This window comes from Lineus longissimus, chromosome 15, assembly GCF_910592395.1.
Source record: "Lineus longissimus chromosome 15, tnLinLong1.2, whole genome shotgun sequence".
Classification (NCBI taxonomy): Eukaryota; Metazoa; Nemertea; class Pilidiophora; order Heteronemertea; family Lineidae; genus Lineus; species Lineus longissimus.
In genome coordinates, this window is record NC_088322.1 from 3,434,366 (window position 1) to 3,458,126 (window position 23,761).

The 23,761-nt window shown below is 40.7% G+C and overlaps 1 protein-coding gene across 1 annotated transcript; it reads left to right on the forward strand.

Annotated features, from left to right (window-relative positions):
• The first annotated feature begins 825 nt into the window (after positions 1-825).
• On the forward strand, positions 826-1,458 carry LOC135499350 (uncharacterized G-patch domain protein DDB_G0278987-like). The gene has a single exon (XM_064790096.1). It carries the CDS (start codon positions 826-828, stop codon positions 1,456-1,458), a length of 633 nt encoding a protein of 210 aa, XP_064646166.1.
• The last annotated feature ends 22,303 nt before the right edge of the window (positions 1,459-23,761 follow it).

Here is a 23,761-nt window from a genome sequence, read left to right on the forward strand (position 1 = left end):
TTGAATTTGTATACTATTTTTCTAAGTCCCCATTCCTAACTTTGTCTCTCCGATTTGCCTTGTTAGTGGCGAAAAATAATCCCAAATATCATCTAAAACATTTTCCGATATGTTTTGCCGCTATAATTCCATAACCAGACCAGATGATTTCGGATTATTGAAGGCCGAAAAAATTTCCTATAGCGCGTCCGTCGCAATGGCGGCGGCGGGTGCGCAACTTGAACACGGCTGACAGAAATCATGATTTTTTTCAGTATTGATCGATAAATATATATTTATATTTCTTTCTTCAGGTGCTACAGATATTCTTACCTTCAAATATTGGAATGAGCTCCTCCATCCCCCATGCTCTTAAATGATTTTCCATCTAAATGCTGTTGCGCGTCTTGGAAAAAATCGAAGCGGGAAAAAATGGCGGCGATTCTAAATTACCGTCTGCGCACGGGAAGCTCTTTGATTGGTCGAGACGTTTACTACCAAAGTAGTAAATGTAGGAATAGACACTTTTGATTGGTCAATTCAATTAACTGCACGGAAATAGTAAACAGCACATACTAAAACAACTGCGAAAGTAGTAATCAGAACCTCTAATAATCATTTAAGTAGTAATATGACGTTAACTTCTCAAAATAGTAAATGAATTAACTACTTTTAGCCCGAATTTTTTAGAGTGTGGAAGCGTGTGAAAAATTTATGGTTAAAAAATTTCAAGTTGCCGAGGGAAAATTAAAAGCTATCCCTGCAAAGCGGTATGCCCCAGGAACAGCTCCCGTTGCCGGAGCTCCTATAATGGCAGTTTTTTTCATTGAACAGAACATATACGAAATGAGAGATGCGATTCTCGCCAAAGTGAAATCTCTCGGCGCAAGGTGTACAATACTGTACAAGAGACATTTAACCCCGCAACAAATATACACCATCGCTTACGATATCGGCGCAGGCAATTCACAGACTATGACTCGCGATGAATCTCGTGAAATTACAAACTACAATGATTTCCGCAATTTCGTGTTCTCTGACTCTCGGGTCATCGAATATGAAAATGAGGAGAAAGCACTTGCAGCGAAAGACACGCAGAAGGCTACAGTTCGCAAATCTGTGAGCGCAGACGCCGATAGCGATGTTGAAATGGTGACCGATAACCCTAAGACTGTTGAAATCGGAAATAGTAAAGTAATTGAACATGCAGAGGGAAAAACACAAATGGATACCGACGAGAAAAAAGATGGGGAAAATGAAGAAAATACCGAAGACAGTGATGGCGATGAGAAAGCGACTGAAAAGGATCTCAAAAAAGAAGCTGAAGAAGATTTGACAATAAGTTCATCTTCGGATGCCAGTCAGAGTGACAGTACTAAAACCTCAAAGAAAACTAAACCTGCAGCTACAACTGCTTTGAAGAAACGCAATGAAAGTAGTAGCAGTAGTAGCAGTAGCGAGAGCGAAGAAGTCGTGTAAAATTGTAACTTCCTGAATATTGTAGCTTCCTCATTTGTAATAAAATATGAAAAATTGTTAATTTTGCTGTTTGGCTTTTTTGACAACAGATGTTTGCATATTAGGAGGATGTGGTACCTCAGTAATCCCATTTTGAATCTGTTCCTGAAACCATACATGATGGAGTACGCCGAATGTGAGCAAAGGCTATGTGAATGTTTCCAAATGATGGAACCGGGTGGAACGTAGAGGTCAACTACGATAATCTCACAGCAAAAGATTATGACACACAGTCGCTAGCTGTCGGACAAGACATGGCAAACATTTTGCAACCATGTATGAAATATCCATCGTTGATGAAAGATTTTATTAAAACACTTTCATCAAAAATGGAACGCCCGCGAGATGAAATGAATCTCATGTTTCTCAAACATATTCTTGACTTTTTGCCAATGAACCATCAGGAATAAATTTACGTTTGGGTATATTTCATTGTAACGCTTTGCATCAATCTCACATACTCTCTCACGATGGCTACAGGCGGAAAATCTGTTACACCGTTGACCGGGGCTGAAATTATTGTGATCATTGATGGCATTGATAACCCAAGGAAATGGGCAACGGACTGGGTAATGAAACGTGATAAAGTTGAAGATTTTCTAGATTTCATCGGTGTGTACGAGTCGTGCAATATCTATGACAGCGGTTTGATTCACATCTCATTCATAAAACCGGTCTCTACCACATTGAAAAAGGTCAGAGATAAACTGCGTTCGTACGGTTTCCGTTTCCAAGGACTGCGAAAAAGAACTACCACTAGAAATGCGGGGAAGCTGCTTGCTGAGTATACAAGTGACGGTACGGGTGAGATATACCCCAAAAACGTTCCCGATTCTGACAGCGAAAGTGAATGTGGTGATGAATGGAATGCCATCAGCAAGAAAATGAACCGTTTGATTGCGAATCAGAAGGAAAAGTTCAAATCAATTCTCGCAAATCACTATGAACAGGTGGAAAAACTTCTCAATGCCCATAAGAACGAAGTGAGCCAACTGATGGACAGAAAAAACAAAGAAATGCAAGATTTTGTCAAGAAGAGTAAAAAATGATTATGAAAAAATATAAGTTCCAAAATGTGTAAGTAATAAACATGTCCAACAAAAACTGTATTTGTGTTAATTTTGTCACAAATTCGTATCAAAATTGATTTACTTGCCTTGGCCCGTCTTTTGTCCCAATATTGAGTCTTGTACTCAAATTGTTTTTGACATATCTCCCCAGCCAAGAATTGAAAGTTTTACACGACATGGAAGCTGGGTATTATTCTAACTTCCTGATTGTTAGGATACGATAAATATTTCTAACTTCCTTGTTCTGATAGTATGAATGGATAGCATAATTAACTTCTTGTTTTTTTATTTTTTACTGGGCCCCTCTGATAACAACTGATATTGACTTTGAATGTAAAACATACTTGGTATTAAACGATACTACTATGAGTAGCAGTAGCAATTTGTTGTAGTTCAGTTAATTTTGGCGAAAATTAACTCAACAAATTTTTGGTATTTGCTGTCCGGTTTCAGAATCGGTTTCGAAGGCAGGGTATATAAGCCGTGTTTGAATTTGTACATTCACACATTCACAAAATGGCACAGTCAAAGCAACAACAGCGATTTCCATTCCCAGTTCTGCGAAATGACAGTGAGGAACGTGATAAAATCTTTTCCTCAGTGGATTACAGCGAAATTGATCCATATATCAAACCTGCGATCATCCATCAGTACAGGGACGATTATAATTTGGAGAAAAAGTATGCTGATGTGAAGTATATACAAATCGTTGGTACTGACATTGCTGAAACGTACCGTGACCTATGGCACGCTCAGAAAACAGTCAATATCTCTGGTACTTTGGAGCAGATCGAAGAAATGAAATTCTTGGATTCGAAAAATGGCCTGTTGTATGTAATGAACAATAGCATTCACCCGGGATCAAAGTCAGACGTGTTCGTGTACGTGAAGAAGGGCGAAGTTGTTACTGTGAAGGTGGGAGGAGAGGAATTGCCTGTCTGCGTTACTCGCGATGAATTCAAGGAAAGATACTTTTGTGAAGTGAAAAATGTGACAATCAATGACATTGCTGAAATTGTGGACACGGCGAGAAAGGAATCGAAAATTGTGACACGAGATGTCTACGTTGAATCGTTTCTGGATGGAGAGTATTGCGGTATGGAAAACTTTCTGAAATAAGGAATTTTGAATTTCGTGTTCAAATCGCGTAACATGATTTTGCCGCATGTTGAAGGGATTCTTGTGATGGCAGGAAACAACCAAAGGACTGTATTTCCCATTCCTGAACTGTTCCGTAAAGTTGTTGTGTTTGATACAGGAAATCCTGATTCACCTGCGTTTTGTTACAATTTTGAGGACGATTACACCCAAAATCCACAGTGGTACCTTGTTTGTACGAATTTGTTCATGTCTAACGCTGGAATGGACCATATCATAAAAGTTGACTTTCAGTAACACATGATAGTGGTAAAAGTAATGATAATAATAATACTATGGTGTATGGCAAAACAATAAAAAATGTGTATTTATAACCATACGTAGGCGTTTATTATTTTCCATCGATTTGGCTATTTTTATGCATAAACATGGGTTGTTTGCTAAATATAACGACTATAAGGAGGCAAATGAGGCCATCGTATGTTATCACGATGCAAGAGGTCAGTTGGCAACTTGGAAACCACCACGCTATAAATCATTTCAAACAATTTGGTATTGAACCTGATGCAAAGTACTTGAAAATTGCACGAAAGTTATATCGGTACAATGCTAATGAGTTCAATGTCCTAATGCATGCAGAACAGTCACAAGAATTGGAAGTTTTCCTGTCATTGATTGATATGATAGGACGTGCGGTCACCAAATTAAACTGGGACATGCCAAACAACATGAAAAGTAAGTTAGCATCCACCTACATTTTAGAAGCACTGTTCCAGAATTTGGGTTATACCGAAGACGATAACCTAATTCCATATGTTTTGGATAAAACTGGTTTCGAAGATCTAAAACCGATACGAAATGCGATATTGATAATTCTTTGTGATTTCTGGTACATGCGTAATGACATTGAGGTTGATCAGGTGGATTTGGAAGACGCGGTTGAAGTGTTGAATAATTATGTCAAAGCAAGATCCGATTACATGTTGGAAATCCCACTTTTCGAAATCACATTCGAGGAAGACATGGACGATGGGGAGGAAACGGAACAAATCTAACAAATTTTGTATATAACACCCATCATGAATTTTGAAAAATCATTTCTGCGTCTGAATTGCAATTCAGACGCAATCATGAAGTTGATTCTGTGTTTGTTATTTGTGGCTGTTGCTGGGCGGCGAGACATTCGGCAAAAGTTTGTGAAAATTGACTGGGACGGCGAATACAGCGCTGATTATGTCGAAATTTCTTGCCCAAAGGACGATCGAATGTCAAATCAACTTGCATGTTGACAGATCATTTAGATGTTACTGTACCACAGACAACTCCAATTTCTTTTGAGAAAATAGAGGTAGTGAGAAAACACAAAGGTAGGAAAAGAAAAAATAGACACGGACGGCGGCGTGGAAAAGGCAAGAAGGATGGTGATGTAGAAGAAACGAGCATTTCTTTTCCTTATTGTATTGGAAGCGACCGCACAAGTGCAATGGAAGTTTATGGGTATGACATCGGACTAGGCGATTATACGTTGTTACCAACGTATACAGAACTTAGTATCAGTGATTTCTCTGTTTTTTGGATTCCACCTGAGAAAATATTCAAACAACTCTATGGTATGCCTGAAAACTATGCGATTCCTGATTACGTTAGAAAGATGCATATCTTGGCGATGTTGTTCAACAGTTATGACAAAGTCAGTATATTGCATATTGCGAATGCATACGACTTCTGCATAGGAAAGATAGATTTCAAATATTTTATTGTTGGTGCTCTTTCATTTTGTTTCTATGAATATGTGGAACAAGCAGATAAGAAGTTGACTATAGTAGTTCCTGGTACAATAACTCCAAAGTCTCCCAACTTGCTGAAATATTTTGCCTATAATGGTTGCATCGTGATTCCTGTTGTGTTTGACAATGTTTTGGTTGTTGATATCGAAAGATACATTTTCCCAATTGTAGACAATGACATGTATATGGCCACATGCAGTTATAGCCGCGGAAAAGTTAGCGAAAGACTGAAGTTAAATAAATTACCAGAAAGTATGATCGAAGATATCGCTACCAGCGCATACTAAAATTCTTATTCTCTGTAAATTGTACGGGATTATAGTATAGGTAGGACGTCTGCAAAATTATATTGTTCTTTGGAAAATAATGACCAACAATCGCTGCTGCACGAATTAGATTATGACCTCGAAAGTGTTTTATTACTACTTTCTCAATATGTTCCTCCACCTATGGTCGAGGCACAAACCAGCGGACCAGTAGTTTTATCTGCGACACCCATACTGCATTCTTATGGATTCAAATAATTATACGAATATTATAGAAGCCAAGTGCGAGTTTCCAGTTTTGGATATTAGTTCTGTGTACATGAAAATGAATAAAGGTGAAATTCAAAAAAAATTCAATGCTATTTTGAGCGATACGTGTTCTCAACAATATAATAAGATATGAAATTTGGTGCCGGAGATCCGTACTACTACAAAAGGGGTGCTGATATTCACATGCCTTATGCTCTTGGATGTAGTGTTGCTTCTGGTACGAATTGCGGTAAACAGCACTGTAAATTCAACATTCAAGTGGACACGCATCAGTACAAAATGAAAAATTACGACCCGAATGAAATTATTCAACCGGCCGTGAACGGGAACGAGAACATGACTAATACAACTGCATCCCTCTTTAGCGAATTTGAATGGGTTTGTACCAGCTGGGGCTGTTAAGGTGTCTCACAATCCACTGAAATGCGTATATGATGATAAGAGTTTGCTGACAACGAATGGATTATAGATTCACATTTCGTCCAGTTAACTGGTCATTGTAAGGTTAGATGTTGGTTTGGTGAAAAAAGGATAACGCATCGACAATTGTTGCGAGAATTTGTCTTCCAAAATCCGGACCCAGTTGATAAACCGAAACCTCGAAACCCTGAAAAGAAATGACGTAAACAAAGACATTTTATATTGTAATCACATTTATTAGCATTTTGTATATTCATACTAAAATAAAATAACAGATGTACTCAAAATTCCCAACTTTGATTTTTTTCGAAAAATTTTCTTTCCTGATTTGAAATCAGATTCTGAACAGGAAGTTAAAATTGGATTTTGAAAAATATTCCAAGTCCTAACTTCCTGTTCAAAATCCAATTTTTTATTTCTTCGATTTCAATGAAAATTTCGGAAAGTTTGTAATTTGTTCGCAGTCTGAAGAATCAGAATCGCTATCCGAGTCGTCTCTGGGTAGTATAATGGTGTTCGCAGCCTCCTTGGTCACATGTTTGGCATCCGAGACGTATCTTCTATAGTCTTCGAACCTTTCGGCAATTTCTTCTGTGTCATTTTCGAAATCGCAGATACTTTTAACCTTTTCACCGAAGTAAGCTGCTCTTTTGAGATTTTGTACGGTATGTATTCCTTGGATCACACGTAGGTTGTCGGCTGTTAGTTGTTTGTTGATTTTATAATACTTTTTCTTGTGCTTGAGACATTTCTTTTGCTCATCGGCTATATTGTCAAGTGATTTCAACGTATGCCTCGTTCCCACGTCGTCCACGAGGGATGTTTGACACGCTGCAGCTGTGGTTTGTATATTCTGTGATGCGCTGAGACATATTACCCTGGTCATTTCGTGTTCTCCAATTTCATCTTCCAATTGAGCGGTGTTTGATGCGGATGAGGTAAACGCCGTTGTAGCCGCAGATGATGCTGCCATGATATAGACTCTGGTTACTCGTCGGTTGCTGTTGGCTGTTTAGGTCTAATACCTCTTCTCTGGCGCCAACTACCAAACGTCGACTTCTTTTTTGCTGTTAGGTAGGATTTATTTTGTCCAGGATGGTCTTTTGAAAAGGAATAGTTGATAAATCTCGGACTTTTATTATCAAGGTTAAAGTAGATTGAATCGGGTATAGATAAGAGTGAATCGGTAATAAAGACTGTGTTAAGCTCTGTATTGTTTTTGGTCACTGATCGCAGAATCCACTGTCTAACTGGTGGTATGTATTCGAATTGTTGGGTGATTATTGAATTTGACTCGATATCATGGAATTTTTCAATCCATGTATACCGCAGAGGTGCTTGTCTGCAACTTAGTATATTTTTAGTAGAAATATCGTATTCCAACTCCCAACTGTTGCCCGAATCTGGATTATAGAAATTAATCACGAGCGAATTTTTGTTTGCATTCGAATACACCGCAGATGTAACCGTACTCCCTGTGTCTACGTATTTTCCACCTAATGTTAGTTTTCTGACAGTGAAACCGTTTGGCTTGATATTGTCCTGTGAATCGTACGACCATATTGTTAAAGTGTATGTGTCGTACCTTTGTCCTGTAGGATCCAACGTGAGCGATAGGAAGGTGTGATCGTTGATTAGGAGAAGAACGTCATTATTTTCGTCGTGTTCGTATAAATGAATTCCATGATCACCAATTCGAAAATCGCCCTCAACAATTGAACCCTGTAGACATTGATCTACAGTTTTCAACTCCAAATTCTTACACAAGAAAAGGGGCGTGGTCTGTTCGGCAGATTTTTTTTGTTGTTGTTGCATTTGTTGGCTTATGTAGGGTCTGACAATTTTAATATTATTCAATTGTAGACAATTGACAATATTGTATAAAGGTTGCTGTTGTTGGTCCACACGGTCCATTTTGTTGTTGGAATTGTTGTATAATGTCAATAGAGGCGTGTCCGGAAACGGAACGTGTTTAAATACTGGTTTTCGATCCAAACAGAGTAAGATCATCGAATTGCAAACACTTGGTACCGTTATGAGATCTTTGGTTATGTCGCTGACTTGAAATCCGTATGTTATAGCCAATGTCTGTGCACTCATGATTACCGAAAGTCCGAATTTATCCGCAAGTTCTAAATCCAAAGACCAAGAATTGCTGTTCAGCGTAGCGTTGTTGTGTACTGTAAATAAACGTCCGTTATTCACTGTAATTATTTTGTGCTTGAATTGACTATCTATGCGAAGTGAATCCATATTCAAATTGCGAAGTTGATATGGCTTGTAATAACGTCAATACCAATCAGAAGGCTGTGGAGGAAATGCTGACCGAAGACTATATAAAGAAGATAAGCAGGGATAAAATCGTGAAGAACGTTGATCGTGTTTCGAAATGTGTAGAATCTATTCGAAGAGAAGTAATCCGCGACAATGTCACTGGTAAAGATTGTGGAATACGAATAGCTACGAATAAGGCAACTGATAAAATGTTTGGAAACGTATATTCAAATGATGTCGAATTGACAGCTCAGAAACGGTTGTTGGCTCAGTTGGACTCGATGGGGGAGATAAAAATGGATAATCTGCCTAATGTGGTTTTATCTATGGACGAAGCTCACAAGGAATTGGAAGAAATGGTCTACTGTATCGAAGATTTGTATTTTAACATGAATCCCGACAGGAGTAGTCGATATTTCGTTGACAACATACTACAACCGATCAAGTTAATGGGCTCTACGAGCAGTGGTGAGAATAATGCTCTGAATGACAGTATTAAAGACATTGTCGACGGATTGGATTTAAGGTGTTGCAGAGGCGAAGAATGTTATTTCTATAGAAAGTATTATCCAGAACTTGAAATGTATGGACCTGTGGCACTACCAAACAGTATCGTGAGTATGGTAACTGATTTTGTGCATGTTGTCAGTTGTTCAAGTATGTTGGACGATTATCTCGAAATACTGTGCAACGCTTTGAAACCATACACGAATAAGCAAAGGTGGATAATGGCAAAGGCGAAGAAAAATCGTGAAAAGTGCAAAAGTGATAATAATACATCTAAAAAGGGAGTTGCCGTTGAGGAGGCGGAGGAAATGTGCAGTTACAAGTGTGGGAATAACCTTTCACGAGAAGACAACACAGTAAAGGACGACGAAGGCATATTTAGGTGTATATTCTGTTTATTAATCGAACAACAACACAATGCTGCGATAAGAGACGTGAGAGACATTCGCGGTGACACAATTTTACTCGAAGAACAATTACATCGTAATGGTGGCATTAGTACAAACAACGATCAAGGACATGACAAAGGGCACGAAGCAGAACAAAGGCGAAAAAGGCTGAGAATACGTTTGGTTGGTTTTCGTGATTCGGATATTTTTAATTTTGGCCCTTTCGAAAACAGAACCAATTATGCCACAAAACATCTGGATGTGGGTGGTAATACGTTCACTGAACTTGAATCATTTGACTTTAGTAAAGTAACTATAGTTCGTGACCCCATAGATGGTCTTTTGAATGTCTGTGTGAAAACATAATGTGAAATATCGAAAAACAATTTTCGCAAAAATTTCGAAAAATATTCTAAGTCCCAACTTCCTGAAAATGAAGCAAAAATGTAAATAAATGTACAAAGTCCTCACTTCCTGTTTCTAACATCCTGTTTACATTCGTTTTTTCTCATATATGATGTATTTCTTCTGGTTTTTATGGCCGTCTTTCACGATACCTGCAGCATGATAATTTGAAGCAACGCTGGAGATGGCTGCACCAGATATATACGATAAACCACTACTGTCCATTCCCTGGTAGGTGTGTTTTGCCATCAATTCTTGTCTTTCGGAATGATCTCGACCTGTCATACATAATACTATAGGCCATAGAATGATAGACGCGATTAATAAGATGAGTAAAAGTGTGTCCCGGTATTCGTTTATGAACGAGTGATATCTAATGTATGCTGATGACTTGCCGATAACCAAATAACCCGATGGAGCGAGATCTTCGGTTTTTTGACGAACGCTGTCCACCATATTCAGTTTTTCATCCCCGAAATAAAGCGACACGACTTTCGGATCCCACACACTAGGGTTTTGTGGTAGGGCGCTTCTCCTTTGACGTGTACGGTGTCGCTTTTCACGCAGTCTCTTCATGATTGTAACGTTGGTATGTGTAGGGTCATACCTCCAGAGACTGCTTTTTTCACGAACTGGGAGTTCGGGTTGTTTGAAAGAACCGTCCAGTGTCTTTAAGTCGGGGAAATTGGTGTCGTAAGGATAGAAAGATTGTGGTATATTGGATCTTTCTTGTCTCTTGTAACGCTGTAGGTTAATTCTATCGATTGTGTTGCCATCCATTTCTGTTAGGAAATTACTAATTGAAATTGGGTCCATGGACTCTCTGAATGACACTTCTGTCACGTGATCTCTTATTCCCGCAGACCTATGACGATGAAATCGTGTTCTTTCGACATCTTCCGGTGTGGGCACGTAGTCTTGATCGGTAGCAAGCAATACGTGAGCCGCAGTTCTTGAAAAACGTCTTCCAGAGAAATGATGATTGATACGCGTGCCACCGTGCTCCGAACTTGTCGATATTGGGTCGTGTTTCTTCCTATGATACGAGTTATAGTAATCAGATTGCTTGTTGTCGCTTATTCGGTGACTATTGCTCACAAATTTACCGTTGGCGTCGGAAAAAGTATATTTTTCATTGCCCACGTTAAATGTTTGAACTCCGTCGCCTTTTTGACACGGCTCGATCAAATCCAATCGGCGGCTTATCTTCCTTCCGTTATCAACCACTTGAGCGTAAAAAACACCTAAGTGTTTGTTTCGCACTTTAACAATGGGCGAAGTGAAGCACATGTCTGATAAGTAAACAGCGGCAGGTTGTAATTTGGTTTTCAAGTACATATTAGGCACAGGCATATCGGGATAATTTAATCGCAGTGACGGAATGACGATCAGGTTTCGCCAATTTATCGTACCACATCGATGTAGGGCAACTTCGTCACCGGATCGTTCAATTTCCACTTCGTCGTTGCCGAAAATCACTTGAGTTAGAATGCTTGGTTCGAGACGCCCCATTTTGTCGAATATCCTAGTCATATCGGTTCGATGTTGTTCTAAAGTGTTGTAAAGTCTGCCGATTAGTGTCATGAGTGATTTAGTTACGTCTTTCACGCGATCATCGCCAATACTGTTGATTTGATTGCTTTGCATGGGTACAAATGAGCCGGTGTTGATTCCAGTGTATGAACTCAAATGACCCTGTGCTGGTTGGTTTCCCGGCGTGAATCCTGTTACTACAGACGCAGGAGTTGTGCCAATTGTGGTTAATGTGGGAACACCACCCACACAAGCCCAAGTGTGACCGTAGATGTCTTGGTATGTAACTAGTGTTCCGCCGCATATCACAGTGTCCAAGTCCGTTGCTTGTGATGTGAGTTCCTGGTTAAGCACAACGCCGTCAAATTGTGTTTCACGAAATTCTTGATGGAAACCCGTCTTTTCGAAATGGTGTTTGTTTTTAATTCTATTCCAGTCGGTTTTCCGCCTACTATTTACGGGTAGTTGAGTCGCATCAACAAATTGGATGAGAATTGTGTCATCTATCATGTATGTTTGATGAACGGTACCAGGAGAGTCGATACATTTATTGTTATCGCCAACTATTCCTAAATCGATAGCTTCGTTCGAGTTTATTTTCTGAGTGTTGTACACTTTAAAGGAGATGGGCTCTGCAAACGAGTCGGGTGTGTCCTCTATGAAAACGTTGAGATTTTTTATGCCCTTGTTCTTAATTCCGATGTCCGTAATCTGAAGGTTGTCTGTGAAGAAGTTGAAAACGGGCATTTTCGTGTACAGAGTGTACGGACAGATATCCGCTTCCATAATGGACACTATAGTATCAACTCGGTCATTTTTGAGCCACATAACCGTTGCAGGATTGTCGTCTTGGTGATAATGACGCTGCTCGTGTTGATTTAAATTCACCCATCCGTACTTGGTAACATCGTTTGCGTTGTAGTATCCACTGGGCATTATCTTTTCGTCCGCGTCAGGTTCTTTCAGCACTTTTAGTGGAAGTGGGCCATATTTAGAAATAAGCCGTGGTCCATAGTTGTTTGATTTAAAGGGGAAGGAATACGTAAAAGGCACGTTAGTGTCAACGATGCAATTTCTGACAAATATTCGCCCGGCAACACGATTCGGACAATGTTTCAAGACATCTGATCGAGCGTATTTGTCAAAAATTGAATAAATCGTTGAATCGGTGACGTTTGTTCTGTACATAGATTCGCTGATTTGACCTAGACGCATTATCTCGTGCTGAAAATTTACTTTTTTAGCCGAATCGTCGTTATTGGGCGTCTGCATGCTAAAAACGGTACATTGTCTATCGTTTTTCCACTTGTAACATTCTTCCGGGTCCACTACTGTGATAATTTTCGGTAACCACGTAAATTGGATATCCCAAGCATTATCGTTGCATTTGAAAGCGACTTGGTACGTTTCAGCTTTACAGGCAAAGGCCGTGTTGAGAATGGCCTTTTTCTGATTGGGTGTGTAAACTTTGAGTTGTCCCGTTGTTTGACGTGTATTAACTAGCAAACCTTGACCATGGGGCCCATCAACGTGTTCGGTCAGCTGTTGATATGTGTCTAGACTGACATAACGATGCGGTTTTTCTTCGCAGAGTTTCACATTCCTCGAATCGTGTATGTCGGCCAATATTTCAGCATTCTTGAAAAGTATGGTCATAATCGGTAAGGGACGTGTGGCAATTTTATCGTTCCTGTCCAAGTAGGCGAGGAAGTTTTGATTGAATTTCGCAGCTACCGTCATTTGTTTGTAGGCCTGTCTCGTGTTCCTTATTCGTGGAAATAAGTGATCTAAAACCTGTTGTCGTGTGATTGTAAACGTGAATGTTAATTTCGTATCTGTGGAAACCCCTTCAGCCGACGTAATTGGACATGCGTCAAAATTTACAGCAGTGGATGGAAGTGACGGACACAATTTCAGCTTGGCTGCCTTATCGTAGAAAGCTTGTGCCGCCGTGTATGCTTTATCGGTTATTTTTATGTGTAACAAAATGACATTCTCCCTGGGATCGACAACATATTCATCTCCTGTTTCGGCTATGAAATTATTAGCACCCACGAGGTTATGTGCTTTTTCACCATCCGCCTTGAGTTTGCTAATTAAAACATCCGATAATTGTCGAAGATTGTATTGTAGCAACGGCGTGCCGTCACCAATAGCATTCGCAGATTGAAAGGCATAGGCGAGAAAAACAGCAAAATTACAATACAAATAATAATAAAAAGACATGGTTATTACAGTATGTCGACACCAACATTGGGTGGAGGATTTATTTTATTTCATAGAAAAAACACAATTGGTAAATATGAAAAATTAGTCCCGGTTGAGAATTAGGTTACTCGTCTTTTTCACGCATCATGGTCTTTATACCGGTTGGATTTCTCCTTTGGAAGAGTGTGTCATAGACAAGTCTGTTTACCAAGTGGATCGTAGCCGACTTTTGTTGTACGACCCCACAGAGCACCACCACAAAGAATAATACAGCACACGCAATGTGAACGTATATCGAGTTCATGTGTTGCGGATGAAATTCGACCAGAGTTCCAATACAAATTGAAATGAAAACTACGTACGGGTAGATGAGAAGACGACTACCCAGAAATATTGCGTCGAAAACAGTGTAGCATAGACATAGAATGGTTATGACACATATAAATATGCACAAGACAGTTTCGGTAAAGAGAACGTTGGGTGGCGTGATGCCTTGTACGAGAGACGGTACGTTATTGGCTACGCTGTGTAGATGGGCAAACACCAATGTTGCATCTATAGCGTTAATTAGTGCAACGAGCCCAAACGAGTAGAATCCGGTTTCATAGAAGAAAAAAACATTACGGTAGAATAAGTGTTGTTGAGCCTGAAATAGTGATCGCCCGTTTTACCACTGACAATGTCGTACTGAGACTTGGCGTCTATAATTTGTGCATCTTTACTAATATTGATAGTGGTGGAAGAGGACTTTGATCTTTTTTTCGTACCGCTGGAGGACGTTTCTTTCGAAAATACAGTATCTTCTTCGTCCCCAGAGTCCAAGGGGATATTGTGATCAATGCGTTTGTACTTTTTATGTCTGTGACGGCTCATTTTCACCTTAACCCAGTCTATAACGCCGTATAAAGGTAAGCCAACTTTACGAGCCAGCTCCTTTTCAAGTTGGTCGGGCGGCAGGAGACACGCCACCTTCATCATACGAATCACATCTTTTCGGTGGAAATATACAGCTAAGAGAGCGTGGAATAGAAATGCAGCCCAGAAACAGATGAACGACGCTGTAATGACGTTTTCAAAGTTTTTGTTGTTTTCCAAATATGCGTTCATGAGCTTGTAGTAGCCTGTTATGCCAGTATCGTGGTAAACTACGCCTTGCATGGGCTTAACGCTAAGATTATCCGTAGCTAGGGTTAACGTGTCTCTTGGAATGGCGTATTGGCCGACTTGAAAAGATTCCGGCCCAGCATTGCGATAATTGAAGATACGTTTTCGTTGATCACTCAAATACGATCCGCTAGCATAGAACGTACGTATGGACGAGCCTAAGGCAAAAAACGCCATAGACACAATGTCCCACGTGAAACTTAGTGGACTTTGTTCCATCATTGACTTGAAATACCAAGCAACCTGTCCCAACTTTTTCTTTCTACCCTTTTCCGTGTTGTCCATGACATTTTTAACGAAATCCTCGTAGTTTTTTCGATATCCACACGAGAAGTAGACGATTTTCGTGAGGGTAGCCATAAGAAGAAATACCGGGATAAACAGTTGCACGAACCAGTAGCCTTTCGTATTGAGAATCGACAAAACGGGCACGAAACTGTCATTTCTCGCAACCCTCATCTGCTGGAAGAGCTTATAGCCTTTCCGGTAGAAATCCAAGTTTCTAGACGATACGATGTCGTGAGACACGTACTCTCCACCGTAAATCATGATTGCTTCGCTGTGTCACTTTTTGAAAAAAATGATGAAAATTTCGAAAATTTTTCTAAGTCCAACACTTCTTGTTCGTGAATAATTTCTAAACCAGGAAGTTAAAAATACGTTTGTAAAACGTTGACATTTTTCAATGTCCCGACTTCCTGTTCGGAAACCATTCCGTAATATCACTTTCAACAGGAAGTTGGACTTGGTTCATTTTATAGTGATCGATTTTGCTTCCAACGCAAGTGAGACGTCTGTGAAAGACTGTATGGATTGTTCATCAAATATGGAAATAATCGTATCGTCCGTTGAGAGAGTTAAATTGCGAATTTCACGTTTCGATTCCTTTACAGCAGTTTTGAACACTGCGGGTACTTGAGATGTCGGAGATGATAAGAGTCTCTCTAGACGTAGGATTTCGGCATCGAGTATTACACCCATTAACCTTTGGTCACTTTCCTTAAAGTTATTGTTGTCTCCAGTGTCTAATAATGCTAATATTAAAATTTCCGATAGCGTTGCTGCGGCCGCGGGTGTGGTGTGATTGGGTCTTGACTTACACGTTGTTTCGACATGCGACACTACGGCTGGTAAATGAGTGGCTGTTATCCACCCAAATTCACGTAGTACAGTCCATATGAAGAAGGAGCCAATCAGGTGCATTTTCGTGTCTTCTGATTGAAGAGAATGTAAAGTCTGTTTTAACGTTCCGAATGCTTCGCCAGGACTGTCTGAAAATATCGTTTTGAATCCAAGAGCAGACAGGTCTTCGCCGATAACGTATCGTATGCCAATAATAACTTTCGGTTTTACACTCAGAACCACGCAAAGTCTGAATAGAGCATTTTCCAACGTGTTGATCGTGAACGAATTTGCGTTGTAGGCTGACATCAACAGTAAGGGTGCATGTTGTCCAACTTCCGCATTGTGCACGATAAAATTGGTCAAGAAGGTGTCTGTGTCGTTGTTCATGAATTGCGAGGCGATAAACACTTGTATGTCCTTCGTATCTGGATACAAGGCGATATATCGTTTCAAATTCGTGAATATCAACTCGGTTCCTTCGAATGAGGGTAATCTTTGATGAGTGGTGGCGATAGTTGATGATGTCTTTGTTGACGTGGATGATGTGGATGACGGAGATGACGACCAATGTTTATCGTGAGCTTCTTTTGAACGCTCCACCAACAGACACACTGCTGATATCAGGAGACATTTCAGAGCCAATTCATTGTATAGGAGAAAACTCAAGTGTACACCGTGTTTTCCCATATTTTTATCATTGACATGCGAGGGTCGAGTAATGTGGTAGAAGGCTTTCATCAATTCTACAGTAGCGTGTAAATTTGCCGAGTAGCAGGGATGTAACTGGGCAAACAGGTTTGAAATTGTATTATCTTTCATACATGGTGAATTTTCGGTCAGTGTCACTTCTTCAGGTAGGTCCCTATTCAGGTAGCGTAGTAGAAGCTTCCTTTTTGGCTCGTCTTCAGAGTATTCGTTTGTTTGCATGTAACTTCTATACAGATCCAATGCCAATTCGACAACGTATGCAAATGTGTACTGGAGACGCTGTAAATGTGTGTGAAGTCTAGCCTGAGGTTTGCACAATTCAAAGAATAATTTCGGACCGATATCAGCTTCTTTGTGGACAATCAGATAATCCAGTTGATCTGAGGTGAGAAAAATGTTCTTGTGAATACACTTGATCCACTTTGATTTTCCACTCGTGAGCACGTAACCGACACCGGGCATAACGAAATGGCCCATAGGGTTGTTTGTGGATTCTGTTGACGCTGTCGTGGAGAGCACTTTCCAGAGTATGTCGGCTACGGTGAGATTTTCATTGTCGAAATGTAACTGTGCTATCGTGTCTGGAACAAGGTCTATGATAACGTCGAGATTTTTGAACGTTTCCTCGAGCATAGGTTGATCGGATATCGAAGAGACGAATTGTCCGCAAAGATCTAGCATTCTCACTAAATAACGTCCGGTATAGAATATAGTATTGTCTCTGAATGCTTTTGACTTGTCCATGATGCAGATGTTCATCGTGTTGACGAGTGACATGATTTTTGGTGCTGCAAAGTTTTTCACAGCGTCCCAAAGTCCACGGCCCCATTTCAGGACGGTTTTCAGTTTGGGTACCGGTACGGAGTGTGTGGTATCACTAAGCCACCGAAGGAAATCGTCGATGATCGGGATATTGTATTTGTTGTTGAAAATACTGTGAATGAGCGATGTGATATTTTCGCTCTCGCTCGACCACAGTCTTGTATATAGGAGAGTGTAGCTTATTTGATGCCCATATTTCTTCGCGCTGTCCAGTGTGCGAACAAGCCACCATACGGGATATCGCTCGGGATAGAGCGCATTTATGTTTTGCCGATCGGCCAACGAATGTAGACCAGCTAGTGAATAATCATTGTCTTTCACGATGGGAAGTAACCATTTTTCGTCGCTTGAATCGTAGACAAGTCTTGTGAACAGAGTCAACACGTCACAAGCGAGTTCAGACATGTCTATGTTCATAGCTGGGACGTCTGGTGTGAGCTGAGCGAAATATTGATAAAAAAGCATGTGTACGTCTGCGGTGGTGAGCGCCGTATTGACATTTTTCATGACTAGTGTCTGGTCCAGTACCCGTTCCACGAGGACTTTGTACTTAGGTGCTGTGTTGCTGATGACGGCTTGCCATTTCCGCAGAAGCGACGTTATAAATTTTAACCATGTGTATCCGTGTTGAATGATGGCGTTTGCTGCGAGGAGAACGAATGCAGTAGAGTCAATTTTATTCGGTTCTACGATTTTACTGATAAGCGGTGTATTTTCTATCCACGCCATGGGGCCGGTGTTGGCGGCGGTATCGCTGTTGAATTTGTAGAAGTCTTCTGGTGTCAGCCACTGTGTGCACAAGGGTAGCTTGTTGGGGTGATGCGTCGAAGAAAACTCCATGAGCTGTGCGTAGATTTCACCGGGAAGTATGTGTGAGGGGTCAAACCACGTGAGTCCTATCCAGGAGTAGGTATGCTGTGTGGCCGGTATGGTATAGAGGATTTTCGGTAGGTAGGAGATGACTGAGGCATCGATGTTCACATAAAGAGCATCTGTTATGTTGGTGATCGTGGAAGTGTGCCTGTTGAGTATTTCGAGCGAATGTGTGGTGGATGTTGATTCTGACACGTTTGTGGGCCCTTTACTACCACACATACCCTGGAGGATAGGTAGGTACTTTTTCAGGTAGAAATCGTACGAATTGGCGTGTGCAAAATGAACACATGCGTCAGAGATAAAAGTCTGGTTGAGAAAAACTTGCATTATGTGCGTGCGATTGTCGAGATTTTTTACCGCTGCTAGTGTAGGTATATTGTTTTTTTGCCAATACTCGAAGTCGATCACATGTCGAAATGCTTTGGAGAGTTGGTTTAGAAATATCATGTAGAAAGCGACCACATCCCATTCGGCATCTTCTCGGGGTAGGAGCGAAATCCAAGGTCTAATTTCCTGCATGATTGGAAATGCGTAGAAATATAGGCGAAGGTCATTTTCGTTGTAAGCGGGATCGGCGGAGACGGCACATTTTTCTTGTAGGAGTAGATTGATTTGTGCTTGATCGTTGAACACTTGTAAAATAGCAGGTACGTTTTGCTGTCCGGAGAAAATGCGTTGCATATTAGCGTTACACACTTGCCATTTCGTGTACGGAAAATCGTCCGGTGTCACAATGTCTACGAGATTTCGAGTTTCTGGAAACACTAAGGCTATTTCTTTCGGTTTATCAGAATTTATTTTACAAAAATGCGTTTTTACAAGGCCGTTTATCACTACAAGCAATGCGAAGCTAATGTCTTGAACGCCGGTGGTGTCTTTGCTTATTGAACGAGCAGCTTTTATAGCCGAGTAGGTGTAATCGAGAACATGTTCGTCGTTGAGTAGTTCCATCATTCGATTTATCACAGCTCCTTCGTTCTGAGTAGCGAGTAGATTTTTGAGCATGTTTAGAGTTTGTTCGATAATTTGTTTGAGTGCTTCCGTGCGTTTAGTGAACATACGGTCGGTGACCATTTCGGTGAGCGAACGAGTTTCGTTGGGGAAATTTGCTTCGTGTATCACAGTATGAAGGTCCTTGAATGTAAAATTGCCGCTGTTGTTTTTATCGTTCCCTAGGCAAAATACTTGTGTAATGACGTATAGACAACTTCGTAGGATGTTTGCATCGTTATTTGCCGCGTCCCGCTGTATAATGTGAATGAAATTAACTGCATCTTCGGTGTCTTGGTCGTCCATTCGAAATCCGAGGTATTGGTCGAATAGAACATTACCGCTGCCATCCGCTTGGTTAGTCAACACCCAATGCCTAAGACTAGATTTCTCATCCGCATTGACCAATTCTGCAAAGATATTTTGCGATATCCGGTCCATACTTTTCGATTTTTGTTTTCGTTATATAAACAGGAAGTTAGATGGGAGACATATTTATAATTGAATGAATGAATGAATGCAATCATATCGTATGTACACCGAAATTGAAATCCAAATGGCATTTTTTTATTTTCGTCTTTTGCCACTGCCCGTGTTACTGCTGTTAGAACATACACACATACCACGACATTCTTTACACTCTCCCTTATCGCTACTGTAGTTGTATACACGACTATTTCTAACTACCGATGCCTTGCTGCCACTTCGTTTCATAGAGCCCAATTCAATGTCTTCGTCATCGTCGTCGTCCTGATCGATAATAGAACTGTAATCTTTGCGAGAGAAGTTCTTTTTCTTTGCTCTTGTTGTGTCCAGTACCATATTTTTACGGATCGATGCTGCAATAACGAGGATTATCAAGAGTAGGATAAGATAGAGAACGTATATTGCTCCTTGTACGCCGAGAACTGTTTGTATAACAAGTGGCAATTTCATAAAATCAATTTTCGTTGCTAAAAGCTGCTCCACAATCTTCTCCGCAATATCATCTGGCATAATTGGTACCGGTGTAGTTTGATCAGACATCGCGGATTTTCAAGAGAAAAAATATCTATCAGACAAAATGATCGTAGCAAGTCCAAAGACAAACAAACGGCAGTCGGTCAGTTGGTCACGTCGATCTTGGAAATCTACAACGCGGTGAAGTTGTTTGATTGTCGATGAATATTATGTGAAACTGATATGTTGACTAATATGAAGAAACTGATTCTACACGGTTTTCAAAAATGGCTGATGTGCAGCAAAAGAACGCCTTTGGATGCTCTCTTCAGTTATTGCACAAATCTACGAAAAATCGCTGCGAAAATAAATTTCGAGTCCAACCCGGAAATTGAAGGGACTGTGGATGTATGCAGCTGCGTTGTAGATTTTATCGAGACCAACTTCCAGATAGCCGATTTTCATCATCCAAGGGGTGACGTCCCAAAAGTTGTGGTTGACCAAGATACGTCATTAGAGTTGGCTAAGAAAGTGCGGAGATTCGTTTTGGAGTTATACGCATCGAATAATGGAGTGTTAATAAACTACGTGTTGGATGAAATTTTCACAAACTCCAGCAGAAATGTCAGAGAGTGTTATAGACCGGATATGGCCACTCCGTGGGATTGTAGGAGAGGTAACAAGGTGTTGTACGTGAGCATTCGAGATTTAACGCGAATATATTTGGACACGGCGCCAATGTCATGTAGAGAGAACGCGGCGTCAGGTGGTGGACAGGGAGGTTTATTCGAATACGCTTTAAATTTACCTTGGTCAAAAGAATGTACGTATACGGTCATGGATAGACGTATAAGTTTGCCTTTTTTTAAACGTAACGATGCGGATGAAAATATGGAAGTGGAAGAGGGAGGTGACGATGAGTGGATTAGACATAAGAAAGAGAAGAAAAGAAGTAACAGATCCACGCCCCTAGCAAGTGATAATTATTTACCATTGTTTTTGGTGTGGTTTCGAAATGAAGCCTACGTACCCGAGAGCGAGCACGTGTACGAGAAGCTGTTGGAAGAAATTCGGGATTACGACAGCGAATTATTGGACACAGGCTTAAACGATGACAAAGGTGGTGAGAAGAAAAAGAAGAAGGCGATGAAAAATAGTTTCGATTTGAGATATGGGATAGCCAGATTCGTGTGTACTCGGATGCTGGGCGTATTAGACGATTTCGATTTCATCGACATTATCAACTGCGATTATAACCAACTTTTCCGCGCATTTCGGTGCTTAGAAGTAGTATGTAACTACGTTTTCCCAGATTATACGCAACGACAAGGATCGATATCTGTGTTGGAGTACCACGAAAAGGGATTCGAAGGTAATGGGCACAACTTGATACATACAGTGTATAAAAGAGAGCCATTTTCGACCAATTTGTACGATAATATTCTATCAGAAGAGGGAAAACAGGCACAAGACGAACGCGAAGCTGTGGAGTCGAGTTTAGGTGTTGGAAAACGGATTGAAGGAGATTTCACGTCAAAATGTACGAAAATTGAAAAAGGACTGCGGGAAGAACTTTTCGGGAGGGAAACATTGGAATGGTTTCAGCATCGAATTTTTGGCATTGTGCCAGTGGAGGATGTGGTTGTTGGACTGAAGAAATCGAAAGACGTGCCCATTTTAGGGGCATTACTGGACATGCTTCAGTACTTTGGATTTTGCAGCCCAACGAAAAAACAATGGTTGTGGTTACACGTGAGCCTGGCGATGCTTCAAGACTTTGAAATACGAATGCGATGGTTAAGGAAAGGAGAAGGGCAAGCAAGAGGTAAAAACGGAGATGTAGAAATGGTGACGGCGGTGGTTGATACGGTTGACTTGTACCAGTTGACAATGGATAAGCGATCGAATGACATGGAATATTTTCTACACTGGCAAGGTAATGTGGATGGTGGTGTTGGACTTCGAGATTTTTTCATTGAAGCCATTTCAACGGGTGAAAGAGAAAGCGAAGAGATAAATTCAGCCCTCCGTGACATTTTTGTGCCGATAAATGCCAGAGACATGGAAAATATCTGTTCGCTGCTGGTTAGAGTGAATGGGAGTGGCAATATTGTGTCGGATAGCAAGAAATTGTACAAAAACATGCTGGGCGGTATCATCTTACCGGGTATATTGAATCGGAAATATAATCACGAAATTGTGGAAAGTGCTGTGAGCAGTGCTACAGGTGTAAATACAAAAGATATCTACAGTATCGTGTTGAAGGAGGGTGACGGGATGAGAATGGACGGTGGGGAGTGTGATATAAAAGTGGACAAGAATTTGATTAAATTACCCGGGAGGCGATCGAGGACGGTAATAAGCGGTGCAGAATCGATTGTGTTAAGATGTGGTATTGAAGAAGGGGAAGAAAACGACTTGGTCTATTTGTCTTTGTTTTTGCACTATTCGGTGTGGTGCATGATAAGTGGTGAAATCACACCGCTGAACACACTACTAGAGTTGACAGCGATTTGCAGCTTAAATTTGGAAAAGGAGGAGATCAGACATGGAATGGAACAGTATTTATTGGGCGGCGGTGATAAAATGAACAATGAGGAGTATATGGTGAATGGTGTGATAGATCGATTCAAAGAAGCAGCCCTGAGACAAGGAATAAAAAATTCCGATGTGTGGTACTATTATTACTACTGGTACATGTACTACACTAGAAGTGTCCTGTGGACGGGTTTTGTGTGCGCTATGCGAAGTGTTTTGACTATTCACAATTCGAATGCACTTGGATGCTTAAATACCGAAACTATGAGAAAAGCCAAGAAGGATGATATTCGGGGTTTAGGCATAATGGACTGTCCGTTTGATAGGGAATATCAAATTTTCATGTCCGAGTGGTTCGTGAAGGATAAGAATGATAAGGCTGGTGTGTCTAATATGGTTCACACGGTTTTTGCGCCTATCAACATACCGTGCTGCACTATTCACAATGGGAGATGTTTGAATAATGGACGGCACATAGGTGATGGTGGTGCTGGAAGTCGTTCAAATCAAATTGGCATACCCGAGATGTCTGTATTTGTCAATAGACAGTGTATGACTTGTGTAAACGATATTGAACACCTCGAGCGATGTTTAGAACGATTCACGAGCAGCAGCAGCGAAACAGCGAAAGCACAAAGTGGCAAAATGGGACGGAAACGGGTGGAAAAGAGAATGGAGGTAGATGTGAGACACGCTAGCTGGTTGGATGACATTTCAGACGAGGTGGCAAATACCGAATCGAAAAAAATCGCATTAGAAGAGAAACTGAAATACATGAGGAACGTCTATCGCTTATTGGACGGTAAACTGTTGCATAAAACGACGACAAACAGTTTTACTCGTCATATTCGGTGTCTGGGTGACTTGAGCTATTT

Excerpts from the sequence above, each read along its gene's own strand:
- LOC135499350 (XM_064790096.1), top strand. The coding sequence starts at position 826 with ATGAGAGATGCGATTCTCGCCAAAGTGAAATCTCTCGGCGCAAGGTGT.